Source organism: Pelmatolapia mariae, linkage group LG6, assembly GCF_036321145.2.
Source record: "Pelmatolapia mariae isolate MD_Pm_ZW linkage group LG6, Pm_UMD_F_2, whole genome shotgun sequence".
In the NCBI taxonomy this organism is placed as follows: Eukaryota; Metazoa; Chordata; class Actinopteri; order Cichliformes; family Cichlidae; genus Pelmatolapia; species Pelmatolapia mariae.
Window position 1 is genome coordinate 34,119,443 of NC_086232.1, and position 19,457 is coordinate 34,138,899.

The following is a 19,457-nucleotide window of genomic DNA, read 5'->3' on the forward strand; positions in this document are numbered from 1 at the left end:
TATGTACAATTCATAAAAGTAGGATGTGGCTGTTTTTACTGCAGCATTCAGAAACAAAATAGATAAGTCACTGTGTTTGTCAAGTGTTTTCCCATTGTTGCTTGATACAGGATTTTAGCTTCTCAAAAGTCATCACACTTCTTGTTTCATGTTGTCCTAGCATCCAGACTCTTCTACTGTCTGGTTTTGCCTTGCAGCACTTTCCCTGACAAAGACTCCTGTATAAAATATGCATTTTCGGTTCAGCATAAGTGGAGCCTGCATGAACATCCCGATGTATAGTGGACTGTATTTTTTAATTGTGTGCCACATGTATGTTTGTGGATGTAGAAACAGGATGAAGAGTATTCACTGACAATAGTTTGATGTCCCCAAACCCATGCAGAGATTTTCACAATAGAATTGTATTTGCTTTTAATACAGTGCTTCCTTGAAGAACATGCCCATGCAGTGCTGGTTTTAAGCCTTGTGCCTTGTGTACAAAGAATTATTTTAATAGCTGCCTAGATATATTATGATTCTTAGATAGGAAAATTCCTCATAAGTTTATGTCCAGAAACATTACAGAAACAATTTTTAAATTGTTAAATTATTTGCTAACAATATTATTTCTCTGTAAGCAATACTGATATCTTTCGCTCATTAATTTTAACTCTATCTTTCCGCAGGACACACAAAAGAAGGGGGAAAGAGAAAAGGAAACAGGAAAAGGGCATCAGGGAAAAACAACAAAGATAAAGGGAACTTTGGAAAACCAAGAAAATGAGTCAGAGAGCATCCTTCAACCGCCTCCTAAACAAACAAATCTAGTGAAGATGATGCCTGTTTACACGAGGCTTCTGCACAGCAAGGCACGTAATTTAATTGACTTCAAATACTCCACACTGATGTTTAAATTCAGTACTTGACAAGAGTTTCCATAGTTTGAGAAAATTACCATGATGACATTATCATATATCTGAGGCCAGGCTGGAACACTTTGGGAGTTTTAGAAGGCATTACAAACTGCCTGTGTTTCTGAATAGTGGGGATTTCGATAGGTAGAGTCTGCTGAAAAGACTAAACTGTTGTGTGAGTCTGCATTTTTAAGCACTCTTGAGTCATACCCAGGAAATGTAGTTAGAATTTATGCCATTGCTTTAATCTGTTTGGTCTTCCTCATACCAAATATATGTTTCTACCTATCTGACAGGTTTATGCTCTGATGGAGGATCTAGTGGACAACCTGTGTGACCTGATGGATGAGCTTAATATGGAAGATGTGAAAGACACACATTATTAATAAGAAGTGAGAGGGGAGTCACAGCATTCTGGAGAATATTTGCAAACATATATAATAAAACCTGTTATAAAGGATGTATGCTATATTTTGTTGTGGAATTAAAAAATTTTATTCCTCTGACACAGTGGATTTGGAGTATTTTTATGTATGTATTGTATGAATTTACCTGCCTCATTCACTCTTTGTAACTCCCATCAGTGGATGATAGTAAGGTAACCGTACCACTGAGTATGCAAACGAGGCGCCCCCGTCCCCGCCTCTTTTTTTACGCTCACCCACGTGACCGCTGTGTGTGCTATGCGTCCCTGGCCTTGCCGGTGCTGTATGAGTGTGTGGACGGGGCTGCCTGAAGTGAGGGAGACTGTGAGAGAGCCGTGTGCTGTGGCTTATCCTTGTCCTATGCGGATTTTACCACTGACTGTCAGGCCGAGCGGCTCGCATCATCTAGGGCAGGCCCCCCGTTCAGACACCCCCTTTCAAAGATTCCTCAAAACGCGCACCGCTGGAGGATAATTGTGGTTGCCCTGCTTAGTCAGTTTTATTTCGGGGGAATATTATCGACGCTGAGGACTTGGGAGAGGTGAAAAGCGGAGAGGCGAGGATGCTCAGTGGGCAAGGCGAGAGATGAGCAGTGGGCATGGTAAGCTGCATGCTGTAGGGGTGATGATGGAGAGGGATATAGTTTCCCGAGGTTCTTGGAAAATTACTTTCCTTTTAAGTGAGTCCAAAAATTAATACTATAGCAGTTGCGTTTCTGATGGATGACAACTCCAGCAGCAGTTGGCTTTCCTCAGGAATCTGCTTCACATGGCAGCCCGCACAGGGTTTCCACCGCAAGAGGGGGTGTGTTTGAGAGTGCGTGCGTGTGTGTGTGTGTGTGTGTGGGGGGGGGGGGGGGGGGGGAATGCAGACCAACCACGGGCCCCTTATCCCCTCTCCTTTGCCCCCTGAAAAAATATGTTGATTGCAGTACTTGGGACTTTTCTGCGGGAAATGATGCCTGTTTCCGCTTGCATTAATCTGAAGCTGTCTTTATCCCTAATCCACGCGATGATGCTTAATCTGACCTCCAATCTCAGCCTTGCTTTAAGGAGTTTTCGCCGTTTATTCCCAAACCTTGGACTCTAATATTCAGCCAGAAAAACACAGACGTTTTCACCTGTTTCAACAGCACGCATGCGCATCTACAGACGTGGCCGACGGAGTGACGTTCGTGTCTGAGCAATTTGACGCGTCAGATGGTCAAAGTTAATCACCCTAACTTGATTTTCTTTCTCCACGGGATAATTGTTCATTTTAATTGACATTTTAAAAAATCGCTGATACATGCAGCTCTCACCTCCAGGAGCTGAACATCACAAATTCACTTTATGATGTAATCAAGTGAATACTCTGGGTACTGGTTCCAATTTAATGACTGAGAGGCTCAGGGAACTTTTGTTTTTGTTGTACCTGCAGATGAGTCATTTGGATATAGTGCATACTGTATGGATATGGATCTAATAATGGACCAATACACCAGCCAAACCTCCAAAGTGCTGTTATTCATAGATTGCCCCTGTGCTGAGACTTAATCAGATACACGCATTAGAAGTGAGCTGTGCAGACTTATCTGGGAAATACTAAACTATACAAACCCCCTGCTCTTTGAAAATTGGGATTCATATATAAATCAAATGGTGTATGTTATAGCAGAGTTAGAAATGGGTAAATGTATTTGTTAGACTCATGAAAGCTCCTCTCACCCAGCTCATGCTTTTGTCCACGATTCCTTCCACTTACATGCTCTGAGAATACACACAGAGATATAATATTATTTCCACAATGTGAAGTTTCTGCTGTCAAATCTCCAGATAAGTTGATTTAAAGAACTGTGGTCTAAAACATCTCATGTAAGTAGAAAGCACCAGACTGCAATAACCTGTGCTTGTTGGTGCATATATGTGTTTGTGGATCTGAGCTGAAGATGATTGTGCAGAAAGATGATACTAGTAAAGTTGCTGAGCATCACTTTCTTCTTTGTGCCCTTCGTTCTCACTCACTCCCTCTCTCCCTCTTGCACGTCCCTCTCAGACTCATCATCCTCTCAGAGTCTTGCTCTCTGTGTCCCTGCTGTGTGCATCTCATGTCCTCTGTGCTTCTGCTGATGTTGGCTTTTCAGCAGGAAAAGGCGTCCTGTGACTTGTTTCAGTCTTTGTGTACTGCTGTGCTACAGCAAAAGTTCAAATTAAACACAGCAGATTTGTGGATGGATTACTGAATGGTACTTACAGGTACATGTCCAGCTGCCCAGTAGGTCAGTGTCCATATCAGAGTCCTTGGGAGTTCCAACTTACTATGTAATATTTTTTTTATTTAATACAATTATTAAATATAAGAATATATTGGATCGAAGTATATTTCTACTTAGGGAAGACATAATCTGAATAATATAATCTTGTTTCATTTTCAAATTATGTGTCACCATATTTTTTAAATATTTTTAAGCAGCAAAATGATACAGAAAGAGATACTAGAAATATTTTACTAAAAATATTTAATAGTACCCAACTATTATTAAAAAAATGTTTCAATATCTATATATGTTGTTTGGTGTTCATTTTAATATACACTAACATACCAAATATTTATATGTAAAGGATATAGGAAATTATATTATATATTGGTATTAAAATAGAAGTCCCTAAAAGTCTAATTGCAAGCAGGGCGACGGCTTTATGGCTTTAAGGAAACTCTTTTGTTTCATAACATAACTATAGCATAAATTAATTAATAACTAACCTATCTCAGAATATATAAAAACTTTGATTTTGCAGAGTTGTACAGTTTTGCACTGGATACCCTTACTGTCGCAACCCCAAAGGGGATTTGTGTCTTCACTTGGAAGCAATCCAATTATCTTTGGCGTGCCAAGCAAATGTGTTAACCACTACATCATTATCCTCGTGTGCTATTGCTCACTATCATTACCTCGGAATCAAATAATAAAACGTCCAGCTGTGTATATATTTATTTAAACAGTGTTTTACTTATATAACACCTTGTTATTTCATTGCTCAGCAATCTGTTATAAAGAAAATAGTTTTCCATCATAGTATTAGAAGAAAATTTGTGTGCTTTGTCTAGTATGTATTACATTATATTCTGACAATTGTTAATAATAATAAATAATAAATAATACATTTTATTGAAAAGTGCCTTTCAAAACACCCAAGGACACTGTACAGAGCAAATAAGACAAGCATAAAAACAGGAAATAAGCACAATAATAAAAGAAAGTTTAAGAGCATGGAGAAGTTATATAGAGTATGCTGTCTTGAACAGGTGGGTTTTGAGGGTGGACTTAAAAAGAGGGAATGAAGTGATGTTTCAGAGGTCAGAGGGTAAGGAATTCCAAAGTCGAGGGGCAGAGCGACTAAAAGCCCTGCCCCCCGTGGTAATAAGACGAGAGGAAGGAACAGAAAGGAAAAGAGAAGAGAAGGATCTGGGGCACTGGGATGGGATGGAGATCTGTACCAAATCAGAACGGTATGGTGGGGAAAGAGAATTGATAGCCTTCATGTATAAAGGAGTATTTTAAAATTAATGCAAATTGTTTTTCTGGATTGCTTATTACCAGTGTTTCTGGTAATACATTTCTGGTAAGTTTTTATGTAACTTTTATGTCAGAAGATGCATTTCGGTTAGATCTATAATCTCTTTTATAAGAGTGACCAGGCCAAAATATAGATAGCAGCACAATTAACAGGGTTGATGAGATTGCAGTCATAGATAGAATAATTTACTTAATATTCTAAATAAATTACAAAATTATGAAGCCTGAATATTAGTCATTAAATATTTGCCACAAGGGGGATAATAAACTTGGAGGCACACACATCTGGCTATGTGTTCTGTGTTTTTTGGCTGCTTTGTCAAGACACTTTATATTGGCTTTATATTGTAAGGTGAAGACCCCACTGTATTCACGAGAAAACCCCAATAATCAGATGACCTCCTATGAGCAAGCAGTTTGCAACAGTGGGAAGGAAAAACTCCCTTTTAACAGAAAGAAACCTTCAGCAGAACCAGGCTCAGAGAGGGGCAGTCCTCTGCTGTGACCGGTAGGAGGATGACGGCAAAGAGAAAAGTAAAAGTGAGCATAGTGAGACAGAACAAAATACAGAATAAATGAGAGAAGAGACAAACATTTAATGACATGCCTCAGTGGTATGTAAACATAATAAAAGTGGTGAGTGTAGAAAAAGAGCTCAGTACATCCACTGAAGTCCTACGGCAGTCAAAACCTTTAACATGGTTCCTGGTCACCTGATCAAGCCCTAGCTATAAAAATCAAAGTTTTAATTCTAGTCTTAAAAACAGAGAGAGGCCTGAAACCTGAAGGTTCTGCCTCCTATCCTACTTTTAGAAACTGTAGGAACTACAAGTAGCCTACAGTCTGAAAGCATTGGGATAACATGATACTATGAGGTCTTTAAAATATGATGGGCTCTGACCTTGAATTTAAAAGAAGAAAATTATTGTGATGTCTTTCAGACGTGCCTTTAATTTAACTATTGTAGTTTAGTCATCTGGCCTCGTAGATACATATAGTTGGGTATCAACTACATAGGAATAAAAATGTTTGTAGTGTTTTCTAATAATTATTTGTAAAGAAAATGTGTAATGTACGAATGTATGTCAACAGTTGTCACTGACAGAAATGTATTACAGTCCGTACTGTTATGACAACTCATTTAAACAGAAAAAAACACACACAGGTAAAAGCAGGTTGCATTTTTTTATATTCTTAAGATATTTTTATATTCTTAAGATAATTATCATAAACACAGAAATAGGTGATCATATGTGAAGTTTGCTGACAACCCTCTGGTGATCTTCTTACCAGCAGACACTGCACTGAGATGGACACTCATGTGTATTGTGGAGAGTTTTCGTCTCTCTCTGCCAGTTATGGATCTTGGATCAGCACGTTTCTTTTTGGTGCAAAGACACAGGATACATATTTGATTGCCACATCTGGCCAATGTATTCAAACACTAAGAAACTCAAAGGTTTACCTTGTCATGAGAGGGATTTTTTAAAAGTATATTTTCTGTCATCTGACAATTTAGTGAGTTGAAGACAGATGAAAAGAGATTTAATTTAGGGGGGTCACCCTAGCTCAGCTTTGGTTTAGTAGGTTAATTACGTTCTGTGTCAGTGGAAGCTTATAGTCGCTGGCAGAGGGAAATGTATCACAGGAACCCTTAACGATCAATTCCCTCAGGTCCTTTGCGAAATACGAATTTGGAAGAGAAAATTGGGTTGCAAGTGTGTGTCTACGCACACACAGACCGTGCACGGTGGCCTGAATAATATAAGCTACCAAGTAGCTTCATCAAACACCTGAGTGCCAGAGTTTTAATATGACCTACTTCTCCATAACAGGGAACAAACTAGAAACCGCTCAGTCAGTCATTGTTTACATTGTCATTTCACTGTTCTCTAATTGATGCAGACAACAAAGAAATCAACGCTTTTAAGTTAGCTTGTTGATTTAGTGGTGATGGTCAAGTTAGAGGGCAGCGTCAGTTTGTTGATGGTTTTCTTGATACATTATTGGTGATTTCTGATTGAGTCAGCACATATGAAACAGTGAAATTAATGACTATGGAAGTACAGTGGAAACAGCACACAAACGCAACAATAGCAGCAACTGCTCCACTAGCTTTACAAATGTCCAGCCACTGTGTGCAACATATAAAACTGGATCTGGTCTGGAAATCACTCAAAGTCATCATCTATCATCATGAAAGGTCCACTGAAGGTGTGGAGAGAAGCACACCACCAGGAGAGTGGGTAGCACCACTATACACACAATACAGCAGGCATCAGTGACAACAAACAGAGCATTACGTAAATTAGAGACAGCATCAAGGGAGGAGCTTGGCGGGTTGCAAAGCAGCTTGCATATGTGGAAAGGCAGCTAAAATAACACAACATATTTGAGATTTGATGATTGGATGTGTACAAGCCCAAGACGAGCGCTGCATTATGTTTCTGCATCAACCAGGGCAGATCGAGAAAGACATAAAAGTACTTCTAGAGTCATACTGTTCATACTTTTTATATATTATCTTCATTTTTTTCTTACAGGGGCATCTTACAACTCCCGACAGAAAAGAGGAGCCTTCACTGGCATAGCTACCTCCCCACTCTTCCCCTCCTCCCATCCACATTTTCCTCTTCTCCCCCATTCTTAACCCGTTGACCGTTTGTTTATCGCCTTCTCTCCCTCCATATTTCCCCATCATCTGTCACCATGACAACCTCAGCCCTGCGCAGGCAGGTGAAGAATATTGTACACAACTATTCAGAAGCAGAGATCAAGGTATTGTATTAAATGTGCTATCTTCTTCGAGTGTCACTGTTTATTAGTCATATTAGATTAAAAACAAAAAGTCTGTGCTTCTTTCACTGCTGACCATCATACAGATAAACACTTGAGATCTCTCAGACGTAAAACATAAACGGATGTTATTCCTGTGCTGCCAACGTGCAGGTTCGCGAGGCCACCTCAAACGATCCATGGGGGCCATCCTCGTCTCTCATGTCAGAGATTGCTGACTTAACCTTCAATGTGGTGGCGTTTGCTGAGGTCATGGGTATGGTGTGGAAGCGCCTCAATGACAGTGGCAAGAACTGGAGACATGTCTACAAGGTGATTTCATGAAAAGACATGAGTGTTGAGTCTCGTGTTTAATCTGACTTTGTAAACTGTAGCTTCTCTCTACTTATTGGGCATCCACCGACACTCACTAGCTCCACTGAATAACAGTCATGCATCTTTAAATTTTGTTCTTCTGGATGAAAATGTCAGTTGTAATGTGCATAATATGTTGACTACAAAAATATTTGGGAATAAATGTGCTGATCATGATTTGACTCCAGGCCCTGACACTGTTGGATTACTTGCTGAAGACAGGATCAGAAAGGGTGGCCCAGCAGTGCCGTGAGAACGCGTTCACTATTCAGGTATTGGAGTGCAACTAAAAGAGCTGATTGATCATTGTTTATTGATCACATCATGTTAACCACAACCCTGCATCTGCTCAGCTAGCTAAATTTTATACTTAAAAAAAACTCACTGTGATGTCTTTTGTGTGTGGTTCAGACCCTGCGCGACTTTCAGTATGTGGATCGTGATGGCAGAGACCAGGGGGCCAATGTAAGGGAAAAAGCACGCCAACTGGTCTGCCTCCTTCGGGACGAGGAGCGGCTGCGCCAGGAGAGGAGTCAAGCCCTTAAGACCAAGGAGCGAATGGCTGGTGGAGGCAGTGGAGGGGGTGGAGGTGTTTATGGAGGTATACCTCCAGCGTACCACCCAGGCAGACGCACAAGTCAGCCCAGCATGGCTGTGCTATACGGGGAGGAATTCAGCCGCTCCAGAGGCTCTCCGTCTTCCTTTAACTGTGAGTATTGTGAGTAAACTGTGAGTAAACTTATCTGGAACACTGACCGCCTTCTATTGTATGATAGCAAGTTGTGAATAAATAGATCAAGAGTTAAAAATACACATTTAAATTCAGGATCATTGCTGCATCCCTAATTAAATGTTTTTTGCGCTGTCACCCAGCACTTTGGACAACCACATGGATTATCAATACTGCAGCGTAGGCCTGAAATATTCAAATGAGCCCCATACTTTGTGTGCTGCTTGTCTTTCTGGAACTGCTCGTGCATCCCCACATCAATAGTTTCTCCTATCTCAGTCTTATTCCATTCTCCCAAAATCCCTCCGCAGCCTCGTCCTCGTCTCCTCGAGCCGCCTCAGACCTGGAGCAGGCTCGACCTCAGACCAGCGGGGAAGAGGAGTTACAGCTCCAGCTGGCTTTAGCAATGAGCAGGGAGGAGAGTCAGAAGGTAAAACAACACACAACAATAGACAGACACACACACGCACGGTATGATAATGTGGATGTCCTCAGGTGTAGCTCCTGTCCACATATACACACAAATAAGTCGTCTGTATTCAGTCCACAGTTGTTTCAATGCCTCTTGATGATTCCAGTAATGAAAATGAAAATGTTGCAAACATTTTGAACATTCGCCCACCTTCAGCTAGCCCTTCCTTCCCCTGTTACCATAGAGACAGATGGAGACACAGAACTACAGATTGCTTAAAGCCTTAGCCTAACGGAGCATGTGCAGGTACACACAGAAACACACCTCAGAGCTTAAAGTAAGCAATTATTAAATATTGTGTGTCTTTTTGTGTATTTGACCACATGGCTCATATGCTTTTACTGAAATTTTCCTGGTATTTTTAAAATGTGACATTAATTTGATATTTCTTTTGTCATTTGCATTTTTTTAGTTATTCGTCTAATGTATACATTTTCTTGGCCATTAAAGGTACAAACTGAGAGCACGATTTTCAGCTACATTAGCTAAGCACCTCCAGTCTCTTTGACTAGAGGCTGTCATTTGTGCTGTGCACCTGGTGCCAGTGAACCAACAGGCACAAACTTTACATTTTACACGACAGCTCCCTGATTTGGAGAATAAAGAAGAAGCACATTATCCAAAAATAAAACACAGAAAATTAAGTGGAACGTAATTGACTTGACAAGATGCGGGGAATGAAATGAATAAATAATACATGAATCTAAAAGAATAAATTAATGATTCAAATGGGAAATTTAAAGGGAAAATAGAGTTAGGACGCATTACTGTGATGTAAATAAATATGGAAGCAAATTTAAACAGAAATACAATTATGTTGCATTTTATAAATTGATTAACGCTTACATTTATTTTTAACACTGTTTTCGCACATTTAGTGTATTTTGAGTCATTCATTCATTCATGCGTTTCTTTATTTTGGATTTTTGGCAGTTACAGTCCTGAATAATGGCGATCTTACTAACCCTTTTCTTCCTTTTCTCCAGCTTTTACCACCTGTCTCCTTATCAGGAACTCCGTTGTGCAGATTTCTCATACGATTTTTCATACAAGTACTGCTTCGACTCTCATGTGTAATTTTGGAAGATTTTCTCTCTGCTTTGTGCTTACCCAGCTTCTGCTCTTTGTAAACTAAATATTTCAACAGTACAAAACAGCCACCAGTGCCGCGTTCGGTCTGCTGGGCCAAGCAGCAGAAAAGTGTTTAACCAATGCCAGTTTTTGTGTGCGGGTCTGCACTCATTGCCACGATGGTAATGCTGATGATGTCACAATACCGCCCCTGCAGGAGCAGCGCTGTCGCCAAGGAGACGAGTCACTGTTACAGAAGGCCCTGGATGAGAGCCGGAGAGAGAGCCAGTCAGGGACGCACGAGGTGAGTTCAAAAATGTGTGTGTATGCGATGGATGCTATGTGTGTGGGTACATGCATGGAACATGAGTGTGTATTTGTATGAAAAGGTGGGCGGATGCATTTGTAGGTGGTTGCTGGCAGGCATTTGTAGAAAGAAGTTGAATATAGGCTGCAGACTACGAGGCAGGGATGGACAACAAGCCAAAAAATAAAAATAAAATAAAATAAACAACAAAACAGCCTAATGTTTGAGTGTTGAGAGAGAGACAATAGAAAGCTGAGAGAAGAGAAAGAGGTGCTTGCTGAATGATAATGACTCTGTCGTGTCTAACCTTGAGCTCAGCATGACATTTCCCTGAAAGCATACTTCTTATCTTGTAGCACATCAGCTCCTTTACTCATTGGCCTGTCAACAAGCCAATCAGAGTCAGCTGCAGTCTTATGTAAAGGTTCCCAAGCCTTGTAACTGGTCGTGTAATGTCGAAATCATTGTTATGGCATCACATAAAGCCAGATAAAACATGAAAAATAGAGGGGAAAAGGGAAAAGTTAACCTCTAAATGGCTCTTTCACTGACAAAATCTTAAGATTTGGTGTTTAGCATAAAAGATACTAAATATAAGTATAATATATAAGTATACTTTATTAGAAAAGACAGTTTGTTTTAACTACCTCCTTAAAAAATTTAAACTTACATAAGTTTTCTCTTAAGCCTGCTTTCAGTGTGATTGCACTGGGGACCTGTCTGCACTTTGTGACCGATTATGTTGAATATTGAACTCTATTGAACAGATTCACGTGAAAGCGGCACTCTAGTGTTAAATTGGAATTTACAAAAAGCAAAACCCTTCTTTGTGTGGAGCAGAAATTTAAACACATACACCTGACATTTCTGTCTGCTACCTTTCAATTTTCACATGCAACAATCTGATATGAACATATTTGAAATAATTAAAACTGAAAACTGGTAAAGCAAAACTAAGAGCAGTGAGAAAATAAGCTTGACTGAATTACAAAGTCAGGAATCATAGTTCAAGCAGTAGATCATATGTCGTCATATTTGTGTGAAACGCTAGTGATGACTTGTGTTTTTTATGCCATTTCAGTTTTTTTAATTAAAAAAAAAGTAGGTGTTTGTTTCCACTTAACATGGCATTACAATGCAGGTTCAGCCCAGTATGATATAGTTTTACCACATGGGTAGGGTCTGAAAGATAACATAGAAGCTTCATTTGTTACTTTTCTGTGAGCAGAAATAGAAATTTCTCTGTAGGTAGATATCTTCCTGTTTACTGTCCTGTAGGATTCTCTTCTGCAACTGCTGTGCTGCAGAGTGGTCTCTAAACAGTACAACCCGAGAAATTTATGAAACGATGACACCGTTTCTGAATGACCTCAAGCAATTTTCATTTCATTATATAATGTACGCTCATTACAACATACATAAAGCACAAACACCAGATGCAAGATGCAGATGCTGTGGTGGATCTTATTAATAAATTATACTCTACAGTAATAGAGCAATGGACTGTGTAACTCAGAAGGACGTCAGAAATTATCATAGAAATTGTAAATGTGTGTTTTCAGCAGCAGCAGCAGTGAAACATAACTGCAAAGAAACATTTTCAAGTGAGCTACAGTAAGCTCTTTATTGGTAAGGGAATAAACAGAGCAGCAGATTCAGTCTGACTTTAGAAAGTTGCCATTGTTCTGTGAATACCATGGATCTTTTCTTTTCATGAGTTAATACCAAAAGCAGATCTGTGTTTGTCTTTTTTTGGAACACTGAATAGATTTCTCTTCCCAGAAAGAAACATTATATTTCAGTAGAGCTGAAAATTGTAACAGATCAATAACTCTTAACTGGAACACCATCAAGTGCACATTTCTGTACTTTCAGTGTACAATAGTTTCTTACTCAGTTTGACTCTCAGATATTTACATAACACATTTTTACTCAGACAATTCATTTAACTTCATTTAAATACAAAGTGAAATCATTAGTGTTAATACAGTTGTCAGTGGATTTTACAGTCACACTGACTCTGTGAGTTCTCCGGCTGTCCTCAGTAGGATTGGGTGCTTTGAATGTTTCTCATTAAGTTACACAAACCTGGAAACAAATAAGACAATGTTTGATCCTGAGATGTTTTCCTTTGCTTGTAGTCTGCCATGTTGGATCTAGTGGACATATTTGGATCCTCATCTGAGCCCCCTCTGCCACCTAGTGACCCTTGGAACTCTGCTAAGTCCACCAGTAACGTCTCTTCTGACCCGTGGGACTCTGTAGGTAGGTGGATCATCACAGACGCATCACACGAACATCAGTGTAATGCAAGAGTGCATTCAAAACAGCAGCTTCAAAGTGAATCTTTTCTCTCCTAACAGCAGTCCACTCAAGCACTCCTGTGATTGGTAGCCCCTGGACAGCCCCTCCCTCCTCCAACAACACATCCAATCCTTGGGCTACTTGTACCAACTCACGCACAGACCCATGGGAAGCAGCGCCTGCTTCCTGCAGTCCTGTCAATCATGCGTGGGACAGCCCAACAGATGGAGGTGCTTTCATTAGGACACACACACACACAGTCGTGTTTTCATATCTTTGTGGGGACATCTAATTGATATAATGCTTTCCCTAGCCGCTTACCCTAACCATCAAAAATGAACTAACCCTAACCATAACCTAATTGTAACCCTGACACTAAAACCACATTTTCACTCTCAAAAATGCCTTCAAACTCGTGGGGACGGGGATTTGTCCCCATAAGGGCTGTTGGTCCCCACAAGTATAGTAAAGTTCCAAGGTTTGGTCCCCACAAAGACATGTAAACCTAGTACACACACACACACACACACACACACACGCACACACACACACACACACACACACACACACACACACACACACACACACACACATATATATATATTGATTGTTTTAATGCAAAAACATAAGCACTTCTGCTGTTTTCATCGATTCTCATTTTTCCATGCAGATGCTGATGGGACGGATCCATTTGCTGCACATGAAGAAGAGAAACCTAAACAGGAGATTCCCGCAGTGTCCTCACCTCAACCTGCAAGTCCCACAGGTACTATTGTACATAAAAGAGAGAACTGTGGGCTTTACTGTAAGATTTAATCCTGACAGATATGATGTACCACGGGTGGTTGCAGTAACAATAACATCATGCAATATGATCTTTGTTATACCTGTGGTACCTGTGATACTTTGTACTTTTAGAGGTACTATGGCTTGTCACTGGGGTGTTACCGTTCAAAGTAATGCCATGGCACTTTTTTCTGCTCTTGTAGTTTATTACCTACAAGAGATGGGTTTTGAACTTCTCGTGACAATTTTGTAGCTCTGAAAGTTTAAATCTCACTGAAACTCTTCGTTTTATTTTGGGGTTTTTTTTTCATTTGTACAGCATTTAACATTATGTTATATTATCGTTCATCAAAATCTAATTTTAAAATCCTTTTTTCTGCCTTGTGTAGATGCAGAGTTGTTTGGGACAAAACCAGAGTCTGACCCATTTTCTGGTCTAGACTCCAAGCAGGACCCATTTGGAACGGAGCCACCAGTGAAACCCCAGGTAAACGGACGAGATTCAGCCAGCCCGGAGATGTTTGACCTGTCACGGCTAGCACCCCCGCTCAGTGCCCCGGCTACACGTGTGTGTCGGACTCCAGAGGCTTTTCTGGGACCTACGGGGGCCTCGCTGGTGAATTTAGACACTCTGATACCCCCCAACCCCCCTACAAAGATGCACAATAACCCTTTCCTCTCAGGTAAAACACAATTGTTAAATTTACATACAGAAATATTACTGTGATATTGTTAGTTTTAAGTTTTTCAGTGGCACAATTCTGTCTTCACAGGTCTGAGTGCACCGTCTCCTACCAACCCTTTTCACTGCGACCAGCCTCGCCTCACCCTCAACCAAATGCGACCGTCCTCCACGTCCCCACTGCCCCCACACATGCTGTCCTACAGCCCGTCGCTGCCCCTTCCACTGCTCCACCAGCCTCCCATCCTCCCCTCTTCTTTCACACAACCTCCTGCTGGACTCCTGGACCTTCCCTCTAACCTCCCACAGCCCCTGCTTCCCCTTTCTCCACGACCAGCACCCCGCACTCAGTCACAAACACACAGTCACAACCCTTTCCTCTGAGACTCTAACATCTTGCAAGCTCTGGTCTGCAGAGGGAGACAGAACTGACTCTTTTTGGGTTAATCTATGCTAACTGCAATGAGACTAGTTTAAACGAGCCTGAACTGGGTCCTGGTCTGATGTCATTGTGCACACTTGAAGTGGACTCGGATGGGATGTATTTGTGTCTGTGTAAGGACACAACAGCTGCTACTTAACCTGAACTCTTGAAGAAAAGCTCGCTCACGCACACACACACCTATACATGCACTCAGGCGCACTTTAGGGTGCACAGACACAAACATGTACACTGCACCAAACTAACAGGGTGTATCTCAACAGTCCCTCTAATGCCTTTTCCCCATCAAAAGAGACAACTCCAAGTATCTTTTCAATCCTGAACTTTTCCTTTAAAAGCCTGGGATGAAGCCACACTCTTTGATTGTCTACGAAGCTTCACCAGGATCCTTACCGCTGCTGCTTCACCGACGAAAGCATGAATGCCTTCCCCACCCAGGATTCCAAACTACGCTACTCTCCTGAGCACCTGAGATGAGCTCTTGAAATAGATCCTCTTTTTTCAACAAGTCGACATCTAGAGCTTTCTGTCACTTGAGAAAGTCCAAAAGTGTGGTACTGTAAGATTTAAGAAAGCATAGACAAGAACTAATTAATTCCCTCCCACCTTTACATTATAATATATATTTTGCATTGCCTTGCTACCTTGCAATCTCAATAGCATCTGATCCTAAGTTAGCTTGGTTATTTATCTTTCAAGATAAGAAGCCTCAACATGATCCTGATGGATTCAAAACTGGACTAGCCTAGCCTAAGTTCAATTGTACAATCTGGCACTAAAGTGATCACTTATTTAACCCCCACCCCCCGTGCCTGTCTCTACATCTACCCACCATGCATTCCTAACCAGTGCATGCTAGCACCAGTTAGGGGAGGGGTGTACAACTAATTTTCCCCACAGGCCACATGAAAAACTGAGACTGTTTGGAGGGCTGTACCGATAAGCCAAACTCAGTTCTGCTGGGAAATAATGTCAACTCTGCATATGCTTATGGGGCGCAGCCCTTCACAACAGTCCCAGTTACTCATGTGCCCCTTTGGGAAAATGAATTGGCCACCCTGAATTAGGAGGACCTCAGGGAGACTGTCCCTCTTTTAATGCGATTCAACCTCACTAAATAGAAAAGTATTTGACTTTAAAAATAAACAGGAGAATAGGTGATTTTATTTTTTTCTGATTAAAAAACGATGGGAGGATGAGAATATATACAAGGAAGAAAGGAGACGTGACGGAACAGATCTAAATGAAGTTATTACAGATTATAGAACAATTTATTGAGCTGTAGCTCCTCTTCTCCTCTGCTCCTTGTTCATGTCAGTGTTAGGAACAAGAGAATCTGAGATGAATCAGAGATGTTTGGTCATTACTGCACTGAACCTGGACTTGAATGTGAAATGCCTGCCTATAAATACACACAGGCTTAGTACATATGTATTTAACAGAATGATAATGCTGTATTATTAAGTATTATACCAATAAATTGATGGTGTTTGCATTATAATTTCTGAAGTATTGTCTCTTTATTTTTGTATAACCCTTTTTTGAACTGTGACCACTAGATGGAAGTGCTGTGTAAGACGGTTTTAATGCCCTGCATGTTTTGCAGCAATGCAGTCTGGGCAACATCACCCCTGGGATATAAGACAGATAGGGTTACTTGTCTGGTAGTCAGCACACTTGAAGTTCCAAGAAGCAGTTCAAACATTTCACGGTAATCACCGTGTTGATTGTTGCACCATAGCAGCTGATCTCTAGCCATGTGCAAACAAGCTTTTAATCCAACCAAACATCTTACTTGTTGCACATAAATTTATGTAAGGAACTGATTAACTCTATTAATCATCTAGCTTTCAGAAGATGTTTGCAAAGATCTTTTCATATGTACAATTTAATATACATATGCATCAAGAAGAAACTGTAAAGAAATTCGATTCCTCACACTGTAGTTTGTAAAACAAGACATCAGAACCCTGAAAATTAGACTTTTAGTTTCACAGACAGATCTTTGGACTGCCTTTGCTCGGAGAAAAATCTGAGGGGTGTTATGAAATGAGAGGGAAAGTTATATTTCCATGTTAAGGTTCTGCTATCATTAGATATTTTCCATTTATTACCCATTCATAATGGTATTTGTCAGCTTCCTATCTGCATGGCTCCTGTACAAGATCAATTAAAACAACTAAAAAGGCTTTCTTGCAAACTCTCAAAAGGTCAAATATCTGGGTTTCCAAAAGTGAAATTAAATGAATCGAGAAAATCCAATCATGCCTGTACACCCAGAAACACTCGCACACTTCCCTTTTTCTTTAATGTCTGGCATTTCTGTCCAAACAAAATCAAGTGCAGTCTGATCACAGATCTAAACAGCTGCAGTCTCAACCTTCTGATACAGTAAATCAACTGGTGTGCACATTTGATATACAACATTGCCATGTGGTGTTGATTTGGCGAAGGCAGGGGTGGGGGTAAACAGGCAGCAGTGAGTGATTGTGGGAACAGTTGCAAGTGTGAGTGAAGACTGTGTTCTAATGCAAAAGTACCGATTAGGTTCTTAGAGACCTTGTGGGCCTGCATTGCAAGGAAATAGATAAACTTCATTTCCAGTCAGTACATAACCTCTGCTTGAACCTCTAAGACTGAAATATCTAAGTATTATAATTGCGTTTTAGTTAATCTTGCATGGCTCACTACAACTATCTATCTCTATCAGTCAGAAATTAATATCTGCCTTGCTTCAAAACCTCCAGCGTCTAGTGAAGATAAATGGATAGTTTGTAATTGAAGGACTCATGTTTCAAAACAATAGATAAAATAAGACTGCCGTTTGCAGCGAGAAATAAGAGACTGATTACACATACAGGCACACATCCATAAGAGCAAACGGTCATTGTAGCAGGTGTGGGCCAATGAATCTGTGCATTGAGTCTAAATGTTATCTAAATTCCACTTATCATATATTAAAAAAATAATTCCTGGTTTGGACCTCATCTGATGACACTAGCTGTTGTTCCTGGCCTGCAGTGAGGCAGCTGTCCAATTTAAAGGATCATTCAGAGTTATAGATTAAGCTAAGCCTGACTGAGATGTTACAGTAACATGGGAACAATTAGTCTCAGCACGTACACATAAACACAGTGTGTATTCACTTAAAACAGTTTTTTAAACGACATCCTGTCCATGCAATGCCCTGATTAAGGAGGACCGTGTGTGTGCAATAAAATTCAGAACTTCATTAAAAATTATCTCAGGACATTAACCAGAAGAGGAAGGCAGTTTATGTCTTCATAAAGTGGATAATATACAAGTTAAGCAGCTTGTGTTCCTCTAGGCTTTTCTCTTTTTATTGCTCATGAATGGTTTTATCAGTGCACAAAAAGAACAAATGAGGATTAATTTGAGAATAACAAGGGGGTTTAGCAATCTATACGGTGGAAGTGAAGCTAATGTGTAACAGAGTTTAAATATCATGACTTCAGCATCACTAATTCCTACACATACAGACAATCTTCCCTCATGATTCTGTTACTTTTGAAAATAAAAACTATGATATAAAACAATGGCCCATCCTGTTTTTTTGTCTGCTCACCAAGACAAACATCCCATGCTATGGCTGCCAACATTAACATGAAAAACACACTGATCTGGTCCCTATTCAACATGAGAGCTAAGAGCTGCACTGTTGTATGTCATCAGTGCTGAGTCTGACCAAACAAAACAAAGAAGCCAGAACGACACACCCAGCTGTTTACTTTAGTGAGTTTTGGGATAAATCTTCTTCCATTTACTTGAAAATAAAATTTTAAGATACTAAGATACTACAAACAACGCATCGGTGACATTAGCAGGGTGTATGACTTAGTCTTTTATTGTGCCAAGAACAAATCAAGCATGAGGCACGGTTGTGCTTATGGAAGAACATATTAAAACAATGATGAAATTTGATTTATAAACATTTAAAGTCATTTTAATTACCTGATAATGTATCTATTATTAGTTGATTTAAAGGATTGGGTCCTGATAGATAGATAGATAGATAGATAGATAGATAGATAGATAGATAGATAGATAGATAGATAGATAGATAGATCTCTGAACACCTCTGAACTAAATTAAAAACTGAAATTTTTATTTATTTATTTTTGACTAATATTCAAATTCAAAAAGAAAATGGGCAAATACTTTTTCACATCACTGTAGATAGATAGGTCGATCGATTAAAATAAGTAAATAAGACAATAACCATAAATAACTATAATAACTCTGTTTTGTAATTCTGCGCAATGGATTAATAACAATAATAAATATTAATAAAAAGGGGGGTAAAAAAAAAAATATATATATATATATATATATATATATATATTACCTTTTCTTCACAAGCACAGCAAAATATATCCCAATAATATCCCAGTAGCTTGAATTAGACAGTTTATTTAATAATTAAGCCTCATCCTACACGTTACCGGTGCCATGTTTTCAGAAACGCGGTATCTTCAAACAAACAGCAGCACATACGCTTTGTCTACGTCACCGCTATAGATGATTGACAGTGAACCGCAGCGAATCCGGTGTCTGTCCGTGTTTTGCATGAGCCAATGAGCGTCCGGGAGTCATTATTTGCGGAAGTTATTAAACT

At 39.9% G+C, this 19,457-nt stretch overlaps 1 protein-coding gene across 1 annotated transcript; it reads left to right on the plus strand.

Moving 5' to 3' along the window:
* Window positions 1-1,603: 1,603 nt before the first annotated feature.
* On the plus strand, window positions 1,604-16,304 carry epn3b (epsin 3b). The gene is made up of 12 exons (XM_063475442.1): window positions 1,604-1,922; window positions 7,421-7,655; window positions 7,827-7,985; window positions 8,216-8,299; window positions 8,439-8,736; window positions 9,069-9,187; window positions 10,518-10,604; window positions 12,749-12,872; window positions 12,971-13,141; window positions 13,582-13,677; window positions 14,087-14,380; window positions 14,471-16,304. Exons 2-12 carry the CDS (start codon window positions 7,587-7,589, stop codon window positions 14,761-14,763), a joined length of 1,794 nt encoding a protein of 597 aa, XP_063331512.1. The 5' UTR covers window positions 1,604-1,922; window positions 7,421-7,586; the 3' UTR covers window positions 14,764-16,304.
* The last annotated feature ends 3,153 nt before the right edge of the window (window positions 16,305-19,457 follow it).